The sequence below is a fragment of the Myiozetetes cayanensis genome, unplaced genomic scaffold, assembly GCF_022539395.1.
Source record: "Myiozetetes cayanensis isolate MyiCay16 unplaced genomic scaffold, myiCay2020 scf30, whole genome shotgun sequence".
NCBI classification, from domain to species: domain Eukaryota; kingdom Metazoa; phylum Chordata; class Aves; order Passeriformes; family Tyrannidae; genus Myiozetetes; species Myiozetetes cayanensis.
In genome coordinates, this window is record NW_026087522.1 from 1,698,899 (window position 1) to 1,716,263 (window position 17,365).

The 17,365-nt window shown below is 51.5% G+C and overlaps 1 protein-coding gene across 1 annotated transcript in view; it reads left to right on the plus strand.

The window, feature by feature from the left end:
- Window positions 1-17,365, plus strand: part of LOXL2 (lysyl oxidase like 2) — a 36,876-nt gene that overhangs the window by 2,990 nt on the left and 16,521 nt on the right. Inside the window, exons 2-4 of the mRNA XM_050325831.1 lie at window positions 4,438-4,859; window positions 6,268-6,443; window positions 16,099-16,310. Of these exons, the coding sequence (XP_050181788.1) occupies window positions 4,502-4,859; window positions 6,268-6,443; window positions 16,099-16,310 (746 nt within the window). The 5' untranslated portion in view covers window positions 4,438-4,501. The remainder of the gene's footprint in view (window positions 1-4,437; window positions 4,860-6,267; window positions 6,444-16,098; window positions 16,311-17,365) is intronic.

The window sequence follows — 17,365 nt, forward strand, 5'->3', positions numbered from 1 at the left end:
CCGAGGCATTCCTGGATCTCCAGGCACAAAGGACTCCACTCCAGCCCGGCTCTTTGTTGTCTGGGTGAGGATGTTGCTGGTTCTGTCTGAGCTGCTCTATTGTTTGGGTGATCTGGTGGAGTTAAAAAGGGATTTTTTGGCTGGTAGGAGCCAGATTTTCATTCAGGAGGTGAATGAATGGGCTCTTTGGGTTCACCTGGTGGAGTTCCCTAGGAAGGAAAAGCTCAGGATTATGAGCTTTTGGGGGTTTATAAAAGGAGGGAGAGGGACCCAAGCCTGGAGCCCTGCAAAGGGCTGAGTCAGCATCCATCAAGAATGTGCCTTAAAGCCTTCAATGACACCTCAATGAGGTGATGGAACATCATCTTACAGCCTGGAGTACAGGATGGAGACCTGGAGTATTTCCTGGCTCCTCCACTGACTTTATTCCATAGGTTTTTAATGTTCTGTCTTGGATTCTTTTGAATGAAACATGTGCAGACCTTGGTCACAGCAGCAGAGCAGTGGGTTTGCTTAAATATTTTCCATGTTAAGTTTTGTTGCTGAGGCTGATCTGCTGCCTCCATAAGTGTGTGTGTGTGCAGCTGGCTCCTGTCTGACCCTGCCCCTGCTCTTGAAACGCTCCAAGTGAGCCTGTGGTTGAATCAGCAGCAATGGTTTTGGTTGGTACTGGTGCTGAAAAACATCTTGGAGCTGAGGAGGGAGATTTTAGGAGGAGCCAGGGGAGAATAAATCCTGGATTTGCTTGGCTGTTGTGCTGTGGAGGGAAAGAAGTGGTGTAAAATTTGCTTTATCAATGCTCTGGACCAGTCCTGTGTGACTGCTGGTCTGGGATCCCAGTGAGAGCTGACCTGGATGGTTTGGATCACAGAGCATTCCATCATGGAATGGTTTGGGTGGGAAGGGACCTTAAAGCTCATCCTGTTCCACCCCCTGCCACAGGGACACCTTCCACCAGCCCAGGTTGCTCCAAGGCCCATCCAACCTGGCCTTGGACACTTCCAGGGATGGGGAGCCCACAGGCAGGAGATGCCCAAGCCTCTCCCATGCCAGAACTCCCAGTTATCCCCCTGTGTCCACTCTTGAGATCCCATTTCAGTGCTGCAGCCTTGGGAGGCTCCCCTGGATGCTGCTGAAGTTTGTACCTGGGTGGCTGCTCCTTGTGGAAATACCAGAACGTTCCTGTGCCCAAATCCCTCTGGATTCAGCTTTTCCTGACAACGTGCCTGGCTCTGAACAGTCTCCCTTGAGCACCTCCCCAAACAGGAGCTGTGGGAATGGAAGGTTTTTCTTTCTGGGGCCCTGCAGACACTGTGAAGGCTTTGTCAGCTGGGCAGGGACTGTTTGGAATGCAGATGGTGACATGGCCCGAAGGAAAAGCTGTGTGCTGCCTCCTGAAGCATTCCCTGCTGCCCTGATCTCCTGGGGAATTCCTCCAGGATGCACTTCTGCAGGTGGAAAAGGGTTTGTGATTGGGTTTGCAGTGCCTCCCCCTGGAGGAGCCCCCTCCTGATCCTGGTGTGACCCAAGTCCTTTTCCCTCCTGAAGGTTTGGGAATGTGCTCCTTCTCACAGGCTTGTTAAAATGCCTTTTTGCTGCTCCGGTTTCCCCCCTATGGATCAGGGAATCTTTCCCTCCCTGTCTTCCTCCCCAGGGTTTCTTCAGTTCTGTGCTGAACTGTGGGTTTTCTTAGTCCCAACTCGGGATATTCCACCGTTCCCAAGTCCCTAAGCTTTTAGGGAACAAAAGCAAACCCTCCTGCAGTTTCCTCTTGGCAGTCCTGACTCAGCCAGGCTTTGCCAAGAGGCAGAATTACACCCACAATCTCCCCCACAACCTCAATTAGTGTCTTGCCTGGCTAATCTCCCTGTCAATTAAAACAACCTGGAAGTCTGCTGCCACCTTCCCCTCCCTTCCAGCTGCTCCTGGAGCACGGCATCTCCCAGTGCTGGGACTTTTGGAAAGGCTCTGGCACCTGGCAGTGCTGTGTCTGCTCCACTAATTAACACCTGAGGGAGCGCAGCTCTCAGCTGGGAACCATCACACCCCTGCCCCCAACGGTTCCCCCAAATTGTTGTGTCTCTTGGCTCACGTCCTTGAGTGAAATGACTCGAGGGAAAGTGGAGTTCAGGGCTTTTTAGCTGCTCCTTGGCCCCCCTGATCCCGAGGGACGCCCCCTCACCCGGGGCTGACACCGGGCACTGTTTGCCTTGGCACCAGAGATGGGTGAAACCTGCTGCTTCATTTGCTGTTTGTTCATCCTTTCCCCTCCTCTACCCTGTAAAATATTCTGCTTTAGTTTACACTGAGCTTTCTGGAGGCTCACAAACAAACCCAAACTGTGGCCCAGAGGGGAATTTGGCGTGTTCTGTTAATGAGGTCAATGTGCCACCTTATCTCTGGAGGGACTTCAGGGCTCCACTGGGAGGTTACTCACCAGCTTATCTGCCCTTTTCCTTCCCAAATATCCTTCACGAGGCTGCAGGGCCATCCAGCTGCTCCAGAAGGTCCCAGAAATATAAATACAAATTATATATATATATATATAAACAGAGCTCTGTGCTCTGATGCACGAGGGACAACCCTGGGAAAGCTTTCTTAGGACTTATTTAGGAACCCAACTGTGAGTTTTTGGCTAAACCAGGGCCCTGCTGCTCCTCACCTTGTTTTTTTGGAGGAGAAATTGTCACAGCCCCAGCTCAGTTTTTGATTAGTGCTGTTACAAATACTGGTTATGCAGTAGCAAGGAACAACAACCACAGCAGATGAAGCAGATCAAAACAGATGTTTTAAAGATGAAAACCAAAAAACCAGCTTTTCCTGAGGAGCCACGAGGCTTGTGGTTGTGCTGGGCTGGAAGCTGAACACCTCCCCTTTTGGGGTTTTCCCCTATAAGTAAAGTATGTCCCGATCTGAGGGGATTACTGGAAGTTTTTATACATCCATGACAATCGCTCTGCCCTCCTGTGTTCATCCCTTGGGCTGAAAAATTTTGCTGCATCTTCTCCCCCTCTCCCCCTCTTTGCCCCCATATCCTGATTTATTAGACCTGTTGCAAAGTCTCCTCTTGCTTTTCCCTGCTATCCAGTGCTGGATTTTTAACCCACTGTGCTTCTATTTAATTTACCTACTCCTTGGGCAGATTCCTTTCATTCCCAAAGCATTCCAGCCCCGATTGACACACAGGGGAAACTGAGGCACAGCCCTGGCCCTGACCTGTCTGGGGTCACTGCTGGAGCTGAGATTTGGACTCACAGCTCTGGAATTTTGGGCTACTTGCCCAGGATTTCTGATCCACCTCCCCACCAAGGGCTGGTTGATGTATTTTGCCGTGTCTTTTGTGTCAGGATGTGACTTCCTGGTCGTGGTTTGTCTTTTTTTTCTTTAGGGATAGCTCAGACCTAGCAAGAATTCCGGCGGGTTTTAGTTTCGAGACATCTGGTTGTGCAGCCAAGTCTCCCCCTCTTTCCCCCCTTGAGTGGTTGCCAGGAAATAATGGGAGCTTTGGAGGTCTGGGGAGGCTTTTCCCACTGTTCATTGCTTCATTTGGAAACTATGGAATCCTCACCACCCCCCCTGCATCCACTCCACGTGTGCTCCTTGACCGCTCCACGTGCCTGGATGGAGGCTGGGGAGGGCAGCAGTGGGAAGGAGGCAGGAAAAGACCAGGATTTGAACCCCTGCAGGGGGCCTGGATGCAGTTCCTCCCGGGGAGAAGTTGCCTGTTAGCACCTTAAATGACTGGGCTCATTTAAGGATGACAGTATAAGTGCCTCTCCAGACTTAGCAAGCAAAAACTGGAGGAGTTATCCACTGTTCCACGGGACATGATTATCCAAGGCTTCTGCCAAGTGTCCACTAACATGCTGATTTTCTACACATGAAACTGGGACGTGCAGGAGCAGAAATAAGTCTTTTATCATACTGGGAAAAGCAGGCTTCAGTATAAATCCCTCCCTGCCTCCCATGTCATAATATATTTCCTTCCCCTTCTGTTTTTCTGCTGTTTTAAGGGGTGGGTTTGGCTTCTTTATTGAAGGAGCTGTGGGAGATAAAATAGTTCAGTTGTGTCCCGGTAGGATTTGAAACAAGGTTTCCTGCAAGTTGCTGGAGCCACCGAACTTCTGGATTTGCAGAGAAAGAGGAAAATCAACTGCTGGCGCTTCCAACCCACAGAATTTTACCCTGGGAAAAATGGATTTTTCAGCTGAAACTCTTTGGCAAGCTGAGCTAAACTTACAAATTATTTGAATAGGAGTGGGTTTGGGGTGGGTTTTTTTCCGGTTTGTTTGTCCACCCCACAAGAAATAATTGACAAATAATTTACTTTGGACTTCCGCTGGGTTGGACACGGTCTCTTCCTTCCCTTAACCCCCCAAGAGATATAAGGGTTATATCACCAGCAAGCCTCACTCAAACTCTTTCATTTCCTTCCAGAACAGCCACAACAGCACCTACCTGCCCTGCCTGGGTTGGGCTCTGAGGGCTGTGAGCACTGACAATGGGAAGAGCCCGTGCTTTCCCCCACAACCACTCGTGTCTCCTCCTCGCGCTGCTCCTCGCCTGGCCGAGCTTCGCTCAGTACGAGCACTGGCCCTACCTCCCCGGCTACCCTGAGCCCCCTCCCCAGGTGTACCAGCCCCCCCAGAGACCGCCCAGCGTGCCCAAAATCCAGCTGAGGCTGGCGGGGCAGAAGAGGAAGCACAACGAGGGCAGGGTGGAGGTGTTCTACGGCGGCGAGTGGGGCACCGTGTGCGACGACGACTTCTCCATCCACGCCGCCCACGTGGCCTGCAGGGAGCTGGGCTACGTGGAGGCCGTGTCCTGGCTGCCCAGCTCCAAGTATGGCAAAGGAGAAGGTAAAGGAGGGGCTCCAAGAGCCGCTGGGGGTGTTCCCTGAGCATCCTCCGAGCCTCGGAGGGGTCGGTGCGGTTGAAGGCGCTGTGGATTGCTTTGTGGTCTCGGGGGCAGTTTGGGGGTGAAGGAAATGGTGAAAGGTTATGATGAAGGGACACTTAAGGTGGGGAAGGGTCTGGAGGGGCCATACTGAGGGTGCTTGGTCTGTCCAGCTAGAGGAGACTGAGGGGTCAGCAGCACCCAGGGAATGGCTGGAGCTGTGTCAGGGCAGGCTCAGGGTGGATCTCAGGGAAAGGTTCTTCCCCAAGAGGGTGGTTGGCACTGAACAGGCTCCCCAGGGCAGTGGGCACAGCCCCAAGGCTGCCAGAGCTCCAGAAGGGTTTGGATGATCCCCTCAGGGGCAGGGTGGGATGCTCCTCCTCAGCTGCAGCCAGGGCTGTTGATTCACAGATGGTTCTTCTCCCTATTCACAATTCCGTTGCCTTGCAGCGACTCAAACAGGGCCTCTCAACGCTCCTTCCTCCTTTTTCCCTCTGAGCACTCTAAACACACTACCTGGCTGATGTTATCCAAGCTTTTCTTTTCCCTGTCAGCCTCTCCAGAGCACCCTGCATGGTGTTCTGCAGTGCAGACTGGTCTGTAGCTCCAAAGGGGTCTGCACACCTCATATCCTATACAGGATTATGTTGGGAATAATCATCTTGGATGCTCTCAGGCTGTGGGGGAAAGCTCTTCATCCCCACCCCAAATTGTGCATTATGGAATCGTGGAGGGTTTTGGGTTGGAAGGGACCTTCAGGATCATCCAGTTGTTCCATGGGCACGAGCTGAATTTTGGAGGTGACACCTGCTGAGTTTTGTCTGTTCTTCTTAGAAGGGAGTTCTGAGGGGCCTGATTTTTAAGAAGACATAATTTATTTATATATAAATATATATCTATGCACTGCACACACACTTTTTGCTGGAGGGAAAATGGTAATTACAGGCTGGAAGCCGGACCTGGCATTTCATTTTCCAAGAGCACCCCGATAACAGCAGGTTCCAATCAACAGGGGCTTGCTGAAGACAGAAGCAGAAATTTGCTTTGCAGAAGCCGAGGCATTTGAGCAAACCCTGAGCTGCTCCTGCAGGGGATTTGATGAGGGGTGGTTTGATGAGTGTGATTAGAGGGGGCTAATCAGCCAAATCAAGGGATCTGGTGACACTGTGTGCCCAGAGCTGTCCTCAGGGCAGGGCAGTGAGCAGGGGGGGCTGGTGGTGGGTGTTCCCACGTGGAAAAGGGAAGGGGAAAGCTCTACCCAGGTTTATTTTAGCAGAAATCACAGCCAAAGCCCAGCAGCTTCCCCTGCTTTCAGCACCACCCAGGTTTACCCTCTTTGTGAGTCTCAGCTCTGTTTTCTTTGCCCTGCAGGGAAAATTTGGCTGGACAATGTGCACTGCACTGGCAAGGAGACCACCCTGGCAGCTTGTACTTCCAATGGCTGGGGAGTGAGTGACTGCAAACACACCGAGGACGTGGGAGTGGTCTGCAGTGAAAAGAGAATCCCTGGCTTCAAGTTTGACAACTCACTGATTAATCAAATCGAGGTAAAAAACGCTTAAAAAACCGTGAGCTGCTGATCCAGAGCCTCCTGGGGAACAGGGTTACGAGTTTATCACCTATTTATCACCTATTTTATCTCCTGTTTGTCCCAGCTGAGCTGGGTGGTTAAAGCAAATTCATGGCAGTGCTCCTGGGAGGTGCAAAATTCAGTTCCCAATTTCATCCAGTCAGAATATCATAGATATATATATAGATATATATATAAAATAAGAATTTTTAAGGGGGTTTCTAGTGTAAGAATAAGGGTAAATGATAAATAAGTCGTGATAAATCGCTCCAAGTTCCACAATCAATTTTCAAAATGGAAAAACTGGATTATTGTGTTCGGAAGAAATTATTTAGAGAGGCAAAGTGTGTTCTGTGCACAGAGATTCTGTAGGTTTATAGTATTAAACTGCTGAATTTTCTTTCCCCCTGGTGCTTCCCCCTTGCTACTGGGACCAGTTTGGAGCTCTCTGTCATAACAGGGGGTCAGCAATAGGGTTGGGTTTGGAGGTGAGCAGGATTTACAGCCGTGGCTTGGAATGGGTGGATTTACAGGAAAAAAAATATCCAGATGTTTTTTGCACATTTTGACTCAGCAGTGATGAAGAAACCGTGATAACAGTGTGGAAATATTTGTGGGAATGGGGGATTAGTGGTGGAAGGAAGTCGTGGGTTGGTCACAGTGGGGAAGGTTCTGGGCTGGGGTGGGGTCAGAGTAGGGGGCTGAGGGTGAGACTTGGGGGAAATGACAGACCCTAAGGGCTTGAATCAAACCCCAAGGGTGATTCCTGCAGGATAAGGAGCTGGGGGAATGCTGGGCTGAGCTCTGCAAAGATAAAATAAGGTGGCATTTTTCCTTCAGCTTTTCGGGCTGGAAGGGGCTTGTGGTGACCCAGCCTCGTTTGGGGTGCTCTGCTGCTTCACCTTGTGAACTGACCTTGGCCAAAAATTCATCCAAAGAGCCCAGAACCTCAGTCAGAGCCTCTGTGAAGCAGACAGGGAATGCAGGATGCGTGGTTTCCATGGATTTGTTGAGATGTGAACTGAGGGACCCGGCCTTGCCTGGACCAGCATTCCGTGGAAGGCAGAGGTGCAGGTACAGGATATGAGAGATTAAATTCTCTTCCTTGCCTTGACCTTGCTTCCCCTGGCTGGGCAGGGGATCCCAGGCTGCCTCCATCAATGGCACTGTTGTTTCCCAGGGAATGAGGTGGGATCATGGAACACCAGCCATGGCTTTGGCAGGCTTGTCCTTTCCCCAAAGCCACAGTGAATCCTCCCCAAAAAAAAAAACCTTGGAAGAAAAGCTGCTTCAGTGTCTAGACTGGAGGTCACTTCACTCTGAGCTGCTTCACATATTAATCATGGGAGCCCTGGAGGGCTCTGCCTTTCCATGAGCTCAGCACTGCAGTGTGGATGAGCTGCTGCTCATCCCTGGGCACAGCACTGGGTAAGGATGAGAAGGAAAAATGAATCATGAGCTTGAAGGGGTTTGTGCAGCAGAAGCTTTGGTTCAGCAGCAGGAGAAGTAGATGTGAGCCAGAGGAATAACTGTATTTTTAAGTGCCTGCTCTAAGCAGGTGGTAAAAGTGGTGTGTGTTTTTCTGGGCAGGGGCTGCTCTCACCCCCAGCTTCTCCCCTGCCTGCTTCCAACTCCCAGAGGGTGGGTTTAGGTGGGATATTTGGAAGAAATTGTTCCCTGTGAGGGCTGGGATGGAACTCCCAGAGAAGCTGTGGATCCCTGGAAGTGTCCAAGGCCAGGTTGGAGCAACCTGGTGCAGTGGAAGGTGTTCCTGCCCGTGGCAGGGGGTGGAATGGGACGATCTCTAAGGTCCCTCCCAACCCAAACCATTCTGGAATTCTCTCTCTGCCTGACTTTCAGGAGCAAATTCCTCCCCCACTGTTGCTCCCACTCTGCAAAACCAGGCTGGTTTTGTTTCCCTCTCCCTGCAGGATGAGTGGCAGCTGAAGGGCTCTTTCTCTGCTGCCTTCCTTGCAGCAGGATCAAGGCTAAAGGTGACCTGCTGAAATTTTTAGGATGCCACTGGGGAAGAAGCTTCCTCTCAGTCACAGCTGGCTGTCAAATATTTCAACCCTTTCCCCCCCCCCTCCTCTCTGAGCTTTCCTCCTCTTAATCTCCTCTTTATCTCCTCTGTGACACACTTGGAGCCCGGGATGACTCACAGGGTGACTCACAGGGGTCAGAACCCCCCGAACCAGGCGGGTCAAAAGCCTCCTGTGAAGCCAAGTTGAAAGTCTTTGCCCCTTTCCCTGGGAGTTCTGCCCCTGTCATACCTCACATTCATCAGGGCAAACATCACCACCACCTTGGGAGCTGCTGGGTTCCTCAGCCTGCAGCCCAGAGCTCCTGCAGTGATGTTTGCTGTCTGGAATGAGAGCAGGGGGGTGATGGAGGGGGGCCTGACATTTTCTCTGAGCAGCAATTCCGTGGTCAGGGCTCTCCCCCAGCTCAGCCATTGCACTGACAGAGCTAAACCAGCACGACCCCACTGAGATTCCCAGTGGAATCTGTTCCAGTTTGGGCTTCAGCAGAGGTTAAAAACCAGGCTCTGCTCAAAATAGGCCTGGCTGGAGGTGCTGCACCGGGTTGAGGCGTGGAATTCCACCTAAGGATTCCCAAATGGACCTGACTGTTTGCAGGCTGGTGGGATACAGGCAGTGGATTAACAGGAGCAAGGCTTGACTTTGGGAACCCTGTTACCAGAGGGAACAGCTGGAGCTGTGCAGAAAGAGGGATATTGGGAAAAGGTTTTCCACCTTGGACACTCCCAGGGATGGGACAACCTGTGCCAGGGTCTCCCCACCCTCCCAGGGAGGAATTTCATCCCACTATCCCATCTGAACCTACCCTCTGTTCCATTCCCCCTTGTCCTGTCCCTCCAGACCCTTCTTTTAGGTCTCCCCCATCCTTCTTTTAGCTCCCTTCAGGTCCTGGAAGGCCCCAGTTTGGTCACTCCAAAGCTTCTCTTCTCCAGGCTGAGCAATCCCAATTCCCTCAGCCTTTCCTTGTCATTTAAATCCCCTTCAGTTCAAATTCCCTGGGGCTACCAGAGATTTAATGTGGAAAACCAGCACCTTTAAGGCAACATCTGAATTCATTTTGAGGGGGTTCCAGCTCAGGGGGGGGCTCTGCAAATTGACATTTTGCTCAACTCTGCCCTTGCTTCTCCAAACCTGCCAGGCAGGGAGTTCACACTCTCTTAAAAGCAGCTGGAGAGCCCTTGAGCAGAGTTTATTTTTACTGGACACTCTCCATGCCTCCCCTTCCCAGAAAAAGCTGCAGATAAGTGGTGTAGGCTGAGGTTTTCCACCCCCATAAATCACTTTGGCTCCTCGATGGTCGTGCTCGGGCAGATCTTTTCCTGTCCCAGCTCATATTTTGGGGGTTATGTCACATCTCTTCCTGTCCCTGAGCCTTTCCATTCCCTCTGCTGTTGGGAAGGGGCAGTGCCTGATCCCTTCTCCTGTGACAGACCTTTAGCTCAGTGGCTGCTCTGGGGGTTCTGAGCCAGGAGAGATTTGGGTTTGGGCAGCCCTGGTGGGGAGGGGGAGACATCAGGTGCATTTATTTCACAGAGAGGCTTTTCCCCCTCCTGCTCCTGGAAGTTTGTAGACTAAATAATCAGGCAGTTTCTCATTAATGTGGGGCTATTTTTTTATTATTATTATTATTATTATTATTATTATTATTATTGTTATTATTATTATTGTTATTATTATTACAAAGAGCAGGATAAATCAGTGCAGAAGCACCTCCTGGCTGCTCCTCTCCCCAGTGCCTGGGCAGCACAGCCCTGCCTTCAGGTTCCTTCATCCCCTGCCAAAGCCTGGGGTGTAAATGTGTGCACAGCCCCCAAGTGTTTCCCTGAGCCTTTGCAGGATGCCAGGAGCCCTGAAATCAGATGGTTTAACGTGTGTTCCCAAAGCTGGGAGCAGGGAATGCCAGCCCTGCTTTTCCAAACAGGACATTTAGTCCCTCTGTGTTATCCAAGCTCAGCCCAGACCCACCTGTGACTCCCTTCCTGGGCTGTGCAGCAATTTGAAGACCACAGTAACTCAGTCCCACCTTAATGTATTTTCTTAAATGAATGCACCAGAGGTATTTTATTTAATGTATTCCCCCAAAACATCCTTAACAAAATATTTGTTGTCCGCCTTCTTCCTCTGTGTGCACCCACACGGCCTTCAAATAGGGCACACTCTAAATATATCGAATTTCTGCAGCTTTTGGAGGTTCACAAATAGCTCTGGTACCTGAGACCAGCCCAGGGCTCTGGTCAGACAGTGGCCAGACGAGGTCTGGCTGAACACACCGGGCTTGTGCTGCTATTTCTGGCCTTCATTTCCCTTCTGGGTGTATGTGAAGCATGAAAAAAAACACAAACCCTCACTTCAAAGCCCAGTGGCTCCAAGGCTCTGGTTCTGCCAGGTTAGGAGTGGATTGAACCATCCCTGGAAGTGTCCAAGGCCAGGCTGGAGCAACCTGGGCTGGTGGAAGGTGGCAGGGGGTGGAACTGGGGGAGCTTTAAGGTCCCTTCCGAGCTAATCCATTCCATGATCCTGAGTTTTCATCTCAGCCCTGGGCTGTTTGTCCTGTAGCTCTCAGAAATGTTGGACCATAAAAGGTTTATTTGCCTGTTTGTTATGACAACAGTGTTTTAAAACACTGCATTTCTTTCAGTCAGGCAGGGCTTCTTTCCCCTTGGTGTAAATGTTTGATTCTCTAAACATAAACTCAAGTGCAACAGGAATTCTGCTACCCAGATGGGTCTTTAGCATCTCTTTGCTCCTGAGAAATGTTAATTAAGCTGATTTTTGGGACAATCCACCTGTGTTTTAGTGCTGTGATTGGAAGGTGAGTGTGACAATTTGTACCTGCATCCCTAGGGGGGTGTTCTGTGATGCTTTGTTGCGCCTCAGGGTGCTGTGAGCACACTCAGAGGAGGGTTTGGGTCGGGAGGGACCCCAAAGACCATTTCTCTGTTACAATATTTAACTCATCCCAAGGCCAGAGTGTGATGGTTTAGTTGACAAGGTGGGTGGTGATCCTGGAGGTCTTTCGCAACCTGGTTCTGTGTTCCTGGTGTTCTTCTGTCCTGCTCTCTGGTGCTCAGGCAATAAACTCTCCCAGCTTGCAGTGTCTGATCCAGATTGTCCTTCGACCAGAGTGGGAATGGGGAGTGCCAAAGCTCTGCCCCTTGGGACACCCTCAGAGCCAGAGCAGGTCCTGCCCCAAACTGAGCCTCCAGAGGCTCTCCAGGGCTCAGTGCTCCTGCTCTGCTCCCTCATCCCTTTCCTTTCCCTGCGCTGCTCCATCCCTTTTGCCTTGGCAGTGAGGAGCCTTTCCCAGCTCAGCCTTATGTCATCTCTAAATCTGCCCTGTGTTGATGCCTCCTGGCCCCTAATCCTGAGCTGCACTCCCAGTCCTGGCCCTTTTGTGCTGCTCTGCCCCGGGACAAAACTGCTGGCAGCCCCATCCCCTCCTCCCGTTCCCAGGGGATCGATGTCCTGCAGGGTTTGAGCTGCAGCTTCTCCCTCCCACTGTTTATCCATCAGCTGGTGACTCAGGGGCTCAGCTCCAGATGTCTGAACCCAAACAGATTCCACCCATTCCCATGTGTGTGCAGGGGGATAACTCCAACAGGAGTCATTTTTGGGGGAAAAAAACTCTGTGGGGTTGAGATTTTGGGAGGTTTAAATGCGTGAGAAAGGCTGGGATGAGCAGAACCTGCCTGGGAAGATTTGGTGTTGTGTTAACTGAGGGGAAAAAAATCAATTTATAGCCTGAGTTGCAGCCTTATTTCTCGGTGTTTGGAAGCCAAGGAGTCCTGGAGCTCTGCTGTCAGTGAAAAACTCTGTTGTAAATGTATTTTTTATTGAAGGGGCAGCAGGACAGGTCAGGCCTAAGGAGGGAAAGAGCAGTTTGAGGGGATGGTGGGGAGTCTTAAGGCAGGAGAGCTGTAAATATGGGCTTGTCAGAGACAGAGAAGTGTGGCTTCCAGGAGCTGGTGATTCAGCACCAGGGCAGTGTCTGCAGCCTCGTGGAGCTGCACTCGCATTTCTAGGAATGGGATCTTCTCCCTGGATTGATTCCTGGGCATCCTCGGGGCTCCTGCAGAAGGAGAGGATAGCTCAGGGTCTGGGCAAGGAGAAGGACTCAAACACCCTGGGTTCAGTCCTGTCCCCACAAAACCCAGGGGCAGAAGGTGAAAACAAATATTATGAAAGTTGCGCCGGGTTCTGCCCTCGGATCCGAAGCCGTGGGGGGAGCGTTTGGTTCAGAGGGTGGAAACAAAAGCCGTTTGAGGCTCCTGTGAAAACTTTCCGAGCCTGGAATCCTTTTGTGAGGGCTCCAAAACAACCCCTTTTTTTCTCTGGGCTGTCTCTGGGGGTTGCTGAGGCTCTCAGAGGCAGCGGTTTCATAACCGAGCGGGGAGCTCTGCCCAGCTGCTCTGGGAATTCCATCCCAGCCCCTCCCCACCCTCCCAGGGAGGAATTTCTCCCCAGTATCCCACCTAACCCTGCCCTCTGGCAGTGGGAAGCCATTCCCTGTGTCCTGTCCCTCCAGTGCCATCCCTCCCCATCCCACCTTTGCTTTCCTGGAGCGTTATTCTTTAACCCCCAGCTCCCTCCTGCTCTCAGGGAGGTTTCCCTGTTGCAGCTTTTCCTCTCCACGTGTCCATCAGGGGCATTTCAGGAGCCTGCTTTAGCTATTAAGCGTTGTTTGCTGCTGATTTTCCTCTGGAACCTGTTTTCCCCATCAGCCCAGCCGCTCCACACGTTGGTGCTGGGAGATGAAACCTTCCTGCCTGCATTTGCATTATTGAACGGTCCCAGCGTAACAAAACCTCTCCAGTGAAAGGAAATCGTTCACATCTCAAGGAGTTACTGGGGGAAAAAGCTCCTGGCAGCCCTTTCTCCCTGACAAACCCGCAGTTTTGATCCTTTGTTCTTTCATTTTCCAACATAAAGCTGAGCTCTGCAGTGCCTTGAATTCCTCTCAGAGGTTTTGCTCTGGGTGCAAACCCTGGAGCTGCTCTATCAGTAACTCTCTGCTCTAAACCAGCTCTGGGAGTGGAAAAGGAGACTGGTTGGGGGTTGGTTTTGCTCTCAGACAGATCATGAAAATGCCACTGTGGTCTGCTAGACCTGTCTGGAGATGAATACCCTCCAGGGAATGAATTATGCCTTATTTCTTGCTAGTTTGCTCTTTTTTTCCCCCCCTTTCTTGGCAAATACAGCCCAAAAAACACGACAAAGGAGTTGGATTCACTGAGCAGGGTCCCAGGTCGGAGCAGGATTTCTCTTTTGTGTCTGTGTCAGCACCTCTGGGGGAAGGGAGGGGTGTTGTGGCACCTTTGCAGCAGATCCTGGGGTGTCACGTTGGCCCTGAGAGCGTTTTCTCAAACCAGGGAGCAAGAAATTCTGTTTGCACCTTGTTTTTTCACCGCTGTAAAACGACCAGCAAAGGGCAGCTGATCACTCAGGGGAAAAGACAAGCCCAGACATCGAGCCTGGATATGGGAAATGCAGGAATTTTGAGTCCTAGGGGAGGTCACAGGTACCCCAGCAGGTCAGGGCACCCCGGGGTGCTCTTGCAGTGGCCAGAGCTCTTCTGGAAAAACATGGAACAGCCTGTTTTCACTGGTGGAAAACTCCCTCTCCCACTTTCTCAGCTGTCAGTGCACATTTCCTCCTCGGTTCCTGCCTTTTCATGTGCTTTTCCAGCGTAATTTGAAGCTTTGGCTCTCTGGCCTCTGGGTTAATCCTTTTTATTAAAAACACTTTTAGACCTTCAGCACTCAAAGCTGGCTCCAAGTGGATTTAAGGCTTTGATTGCTCCTTGATTTCCCGGGGAAGAAACCAGAGCAAGGTGGAGGGAGCAGGAAAACAAGGTTCTCCCTGACAGCTCTGGGCTGGAGCTCCAGGTAAAACACACTCTTGTCCACCAAGTGAAAAACTGGGAACATTTCTCAAATTGCAGCAGGGGAAAAGCCAGCTCCAGGTTTTGGAACCCAGCCTGGGGAGGCCTTGAATGCCCCGAGGCTCCAACACCTTCCTGGCAGCACGTAGTCAAAACCCAGGAATATTTGAGGAGGAACTGCCAAATCCAGGAGGATTCAGCCTTGCAAATGGATTTCTCAGGCTGCACAGGAGCTGGTTCGAATTTACCCTCACATCAGACCCTTTCAGCGCCTTGAAGGGTCTCAGATGTAACAAATTTGGGTGTCACAGGGGTTGTTTTTTCCTTCTTGAGGGCTGCAAGGGCTTTCAAAATTGCAGCCCAGGCTGGGAAGCCTGCATGGGTAGCACTGAGCTGCCCAAATCAAATCCCAGTGTCCTGTTTTCCGGAGTTTCTGGGGGTGTTTTGTGGATGGTCCAGCTGGGATGTGCTGGAGGATCAACTCCAAAAGGAGGAATCGGTGATTGTTGTGAAACTGGGTGGTAAATAATACAAACATTTTATAGCTATATAAATATTTTAGATAAATACTATATATATATATAAATATTTATATATTAAGAACAAAAACAGAAAGGGGGGAGGGGGGAAATAAGGAAAAGGAAGACTTGAGTGAGTGGCTTGGGCAGAGCTGTGGGTGAGGAGATGCCAGACCCTTTCCCTGCCCCATTCCCTGCTCCAGGCAGTTTTTTTCCCCTTCCCTGGGCTCTCTTTGCTGCATCAGCAGCTGGTGAAGCATCTGGGGAATGGATGAGCCACGTCATTTGCAGGACTCAGCACGTCCTGCTGTGACCTCCTGGCCTCCACCAGCCCTGGGAGCTGCTGATCCAGAGGCTCGTGGCCCTTTAAAGCTCCGGGCATTTTTTTCCTTTTCCAAGTGATTGAATCGCAGGGAAGGGAGGATTCTTCAGTCCTGATGTAACCCTGAGCCAGACCCACGTGGGTTTGTGCATATTTGACAATTCAGGGCTCCTGGAATGGGCTTTATCCATTTTTCAGTAGCTCTCTTGCCCTGGCCACAGCGGATATTTTCCAGCCAGGCTCCTCTCTGGGCTCGGGGCCCTGCAGGGCTGCTTTGTGCCCTCACTTTTAGGGCTCCACATGTGAAATCCATTCCACCCCCAAGTCCTGCCTCAGCTGGAGGAGGAACCAGAGAAATGCTGGTGTCAGCACAGTGGAATCCCACATTCCACATGAGCTCCGTGAAAACCCCAAAGTTTTCCCTTCCAGGCTCCCAGTTTCCTGCATGTCCCTGGATGATTCCATCTTTAAGATGGCCCTGAGAAAGCTGAGCTTATTTTCACAGCAGCTGGGACTAAATTCAGGTCACTGTGCTGCCGAAACCAGCACTGGGAGGATGGACAAGTGCTTAAGTCCATCCTTAAGTGACAAAGGAGATTCGTTAAGTGGCTACTTATAAAATAAAGTTGGGTTTTGGGGGGTTTGTTTTTAATGAGAAAGAGCATCCTTTGTTTCATGAAATCCCAGGATGGTTTGGGCTGGAAAGTCTGAATCCCTCTGGCAGTTTGAATCCATTCCCCCTCGTCCCGTCCCGAAGCAAAGAGAATCTTTGCTTCCCTGTTGTCCCTCCCTGCACAGCCCACCCTGAAGCTCCACCAGCAGTTTCCCCCCCCAGTCCAGGGTGACTCCTGTGTGTTTTGTGCCTGCAGAACATGAACATCCAGGTGGAGGACATCAGGATCAGGGCCATCCTGGCCACCTACCGCAAGCGGGTCCCCGTCACCGAGGGCTACGTGGAGGTGAAGGATGAGGGCACCTGGAAGCAGATCTGTGACAAGCACTGGACCATGAAGAACTCCCGGGTCGTCTGTGGCATGTTTGGCTTCCCCAGCGAGAGGAAATACAACACCAACGTGTACAAGTAAGAGCAGGGCTCGGGCTGAGCCACAAACACCTCCCTGGGATCGCTCACAAGGGCAGATTGTCAAGAGCAGACCTCAGGCCTGAGGTGGAGAAACCTCCAGCTGCTTCGTTCCTCCACGTGGTGCTTTCCTTCTGTGTAGGTGGTTGAAATGGCAAGATTTTCCTCGTGGCAGGCAGGGGAGAGGGGTTTGATCCTCAGCCCCAGGATCAGCTGGAGTGCTGGATGTCGGGTCTGGAATGGGAGATGGGGGCAGTTGGCCCAAGGGGTGCTTCTGTTTTTTAATTCCAGCCCTAGGGTAGGCATTTCCTCCCCCAGTGATGGCTGTGTGTGCAGGGCAGGGATGTGAATGAGCTGCTCACTGACTGCCCCAGTAAACCCATCAGCTGTGAGAAAATCATGGAATGGTTTGGGTTGGAGGGGATGTCAAACACCATCTTGTTCCACCCCTTGCCATGGACAGGGACACCTCCCACTAGCCCAGGTTGCTCCAACCTGGCCTTGGACACTTCCAGGGATCCAGGGGCAGCCACAGCTTCTCTGGGTAACCTGTGCCAGGGCCTCCCCACCCTCACAGGGAAGGATTCCTTCCCAATATCCCATCTCAAGTGCTCTCTGTCAGTTTGAAGCCATTGCCCCTTGTCCTGTCACTCCAGGCTCTTGCAAATAGTCTCATTCCAGCTGCTCATCCCATCCTCCTGCAGAAAGCCAGCCCTAGGATCAGTTCTGGGTGTGCTGGAAGCTCCAGTCAGGTCATGTCAGAATAAAATGAGCCTTTCTTGTCCTTCATTGCCCTGGTTCCTCCTTCCCACCACTTCCTGCTCTCAAACCCCTCAGGACGTGTTTTTATCCCAGGCTGGAATTGCTGCCACTCATCTCCAGCTTTGCCCATTAAATCAGCTCTGAGCCAAGTGCTGAAAACACCCCTGGTGCCTCCATCCTGCTCTTCCCAAAGTTCCTCCTGCCTGTGCATCCCAGGTGGTGCTGGTGGAGGGACTCAGTGTGGAGCAGTTGTGACCTCAGCGCTGCTTTTTCCTCCTGTATTTGTAGATGCC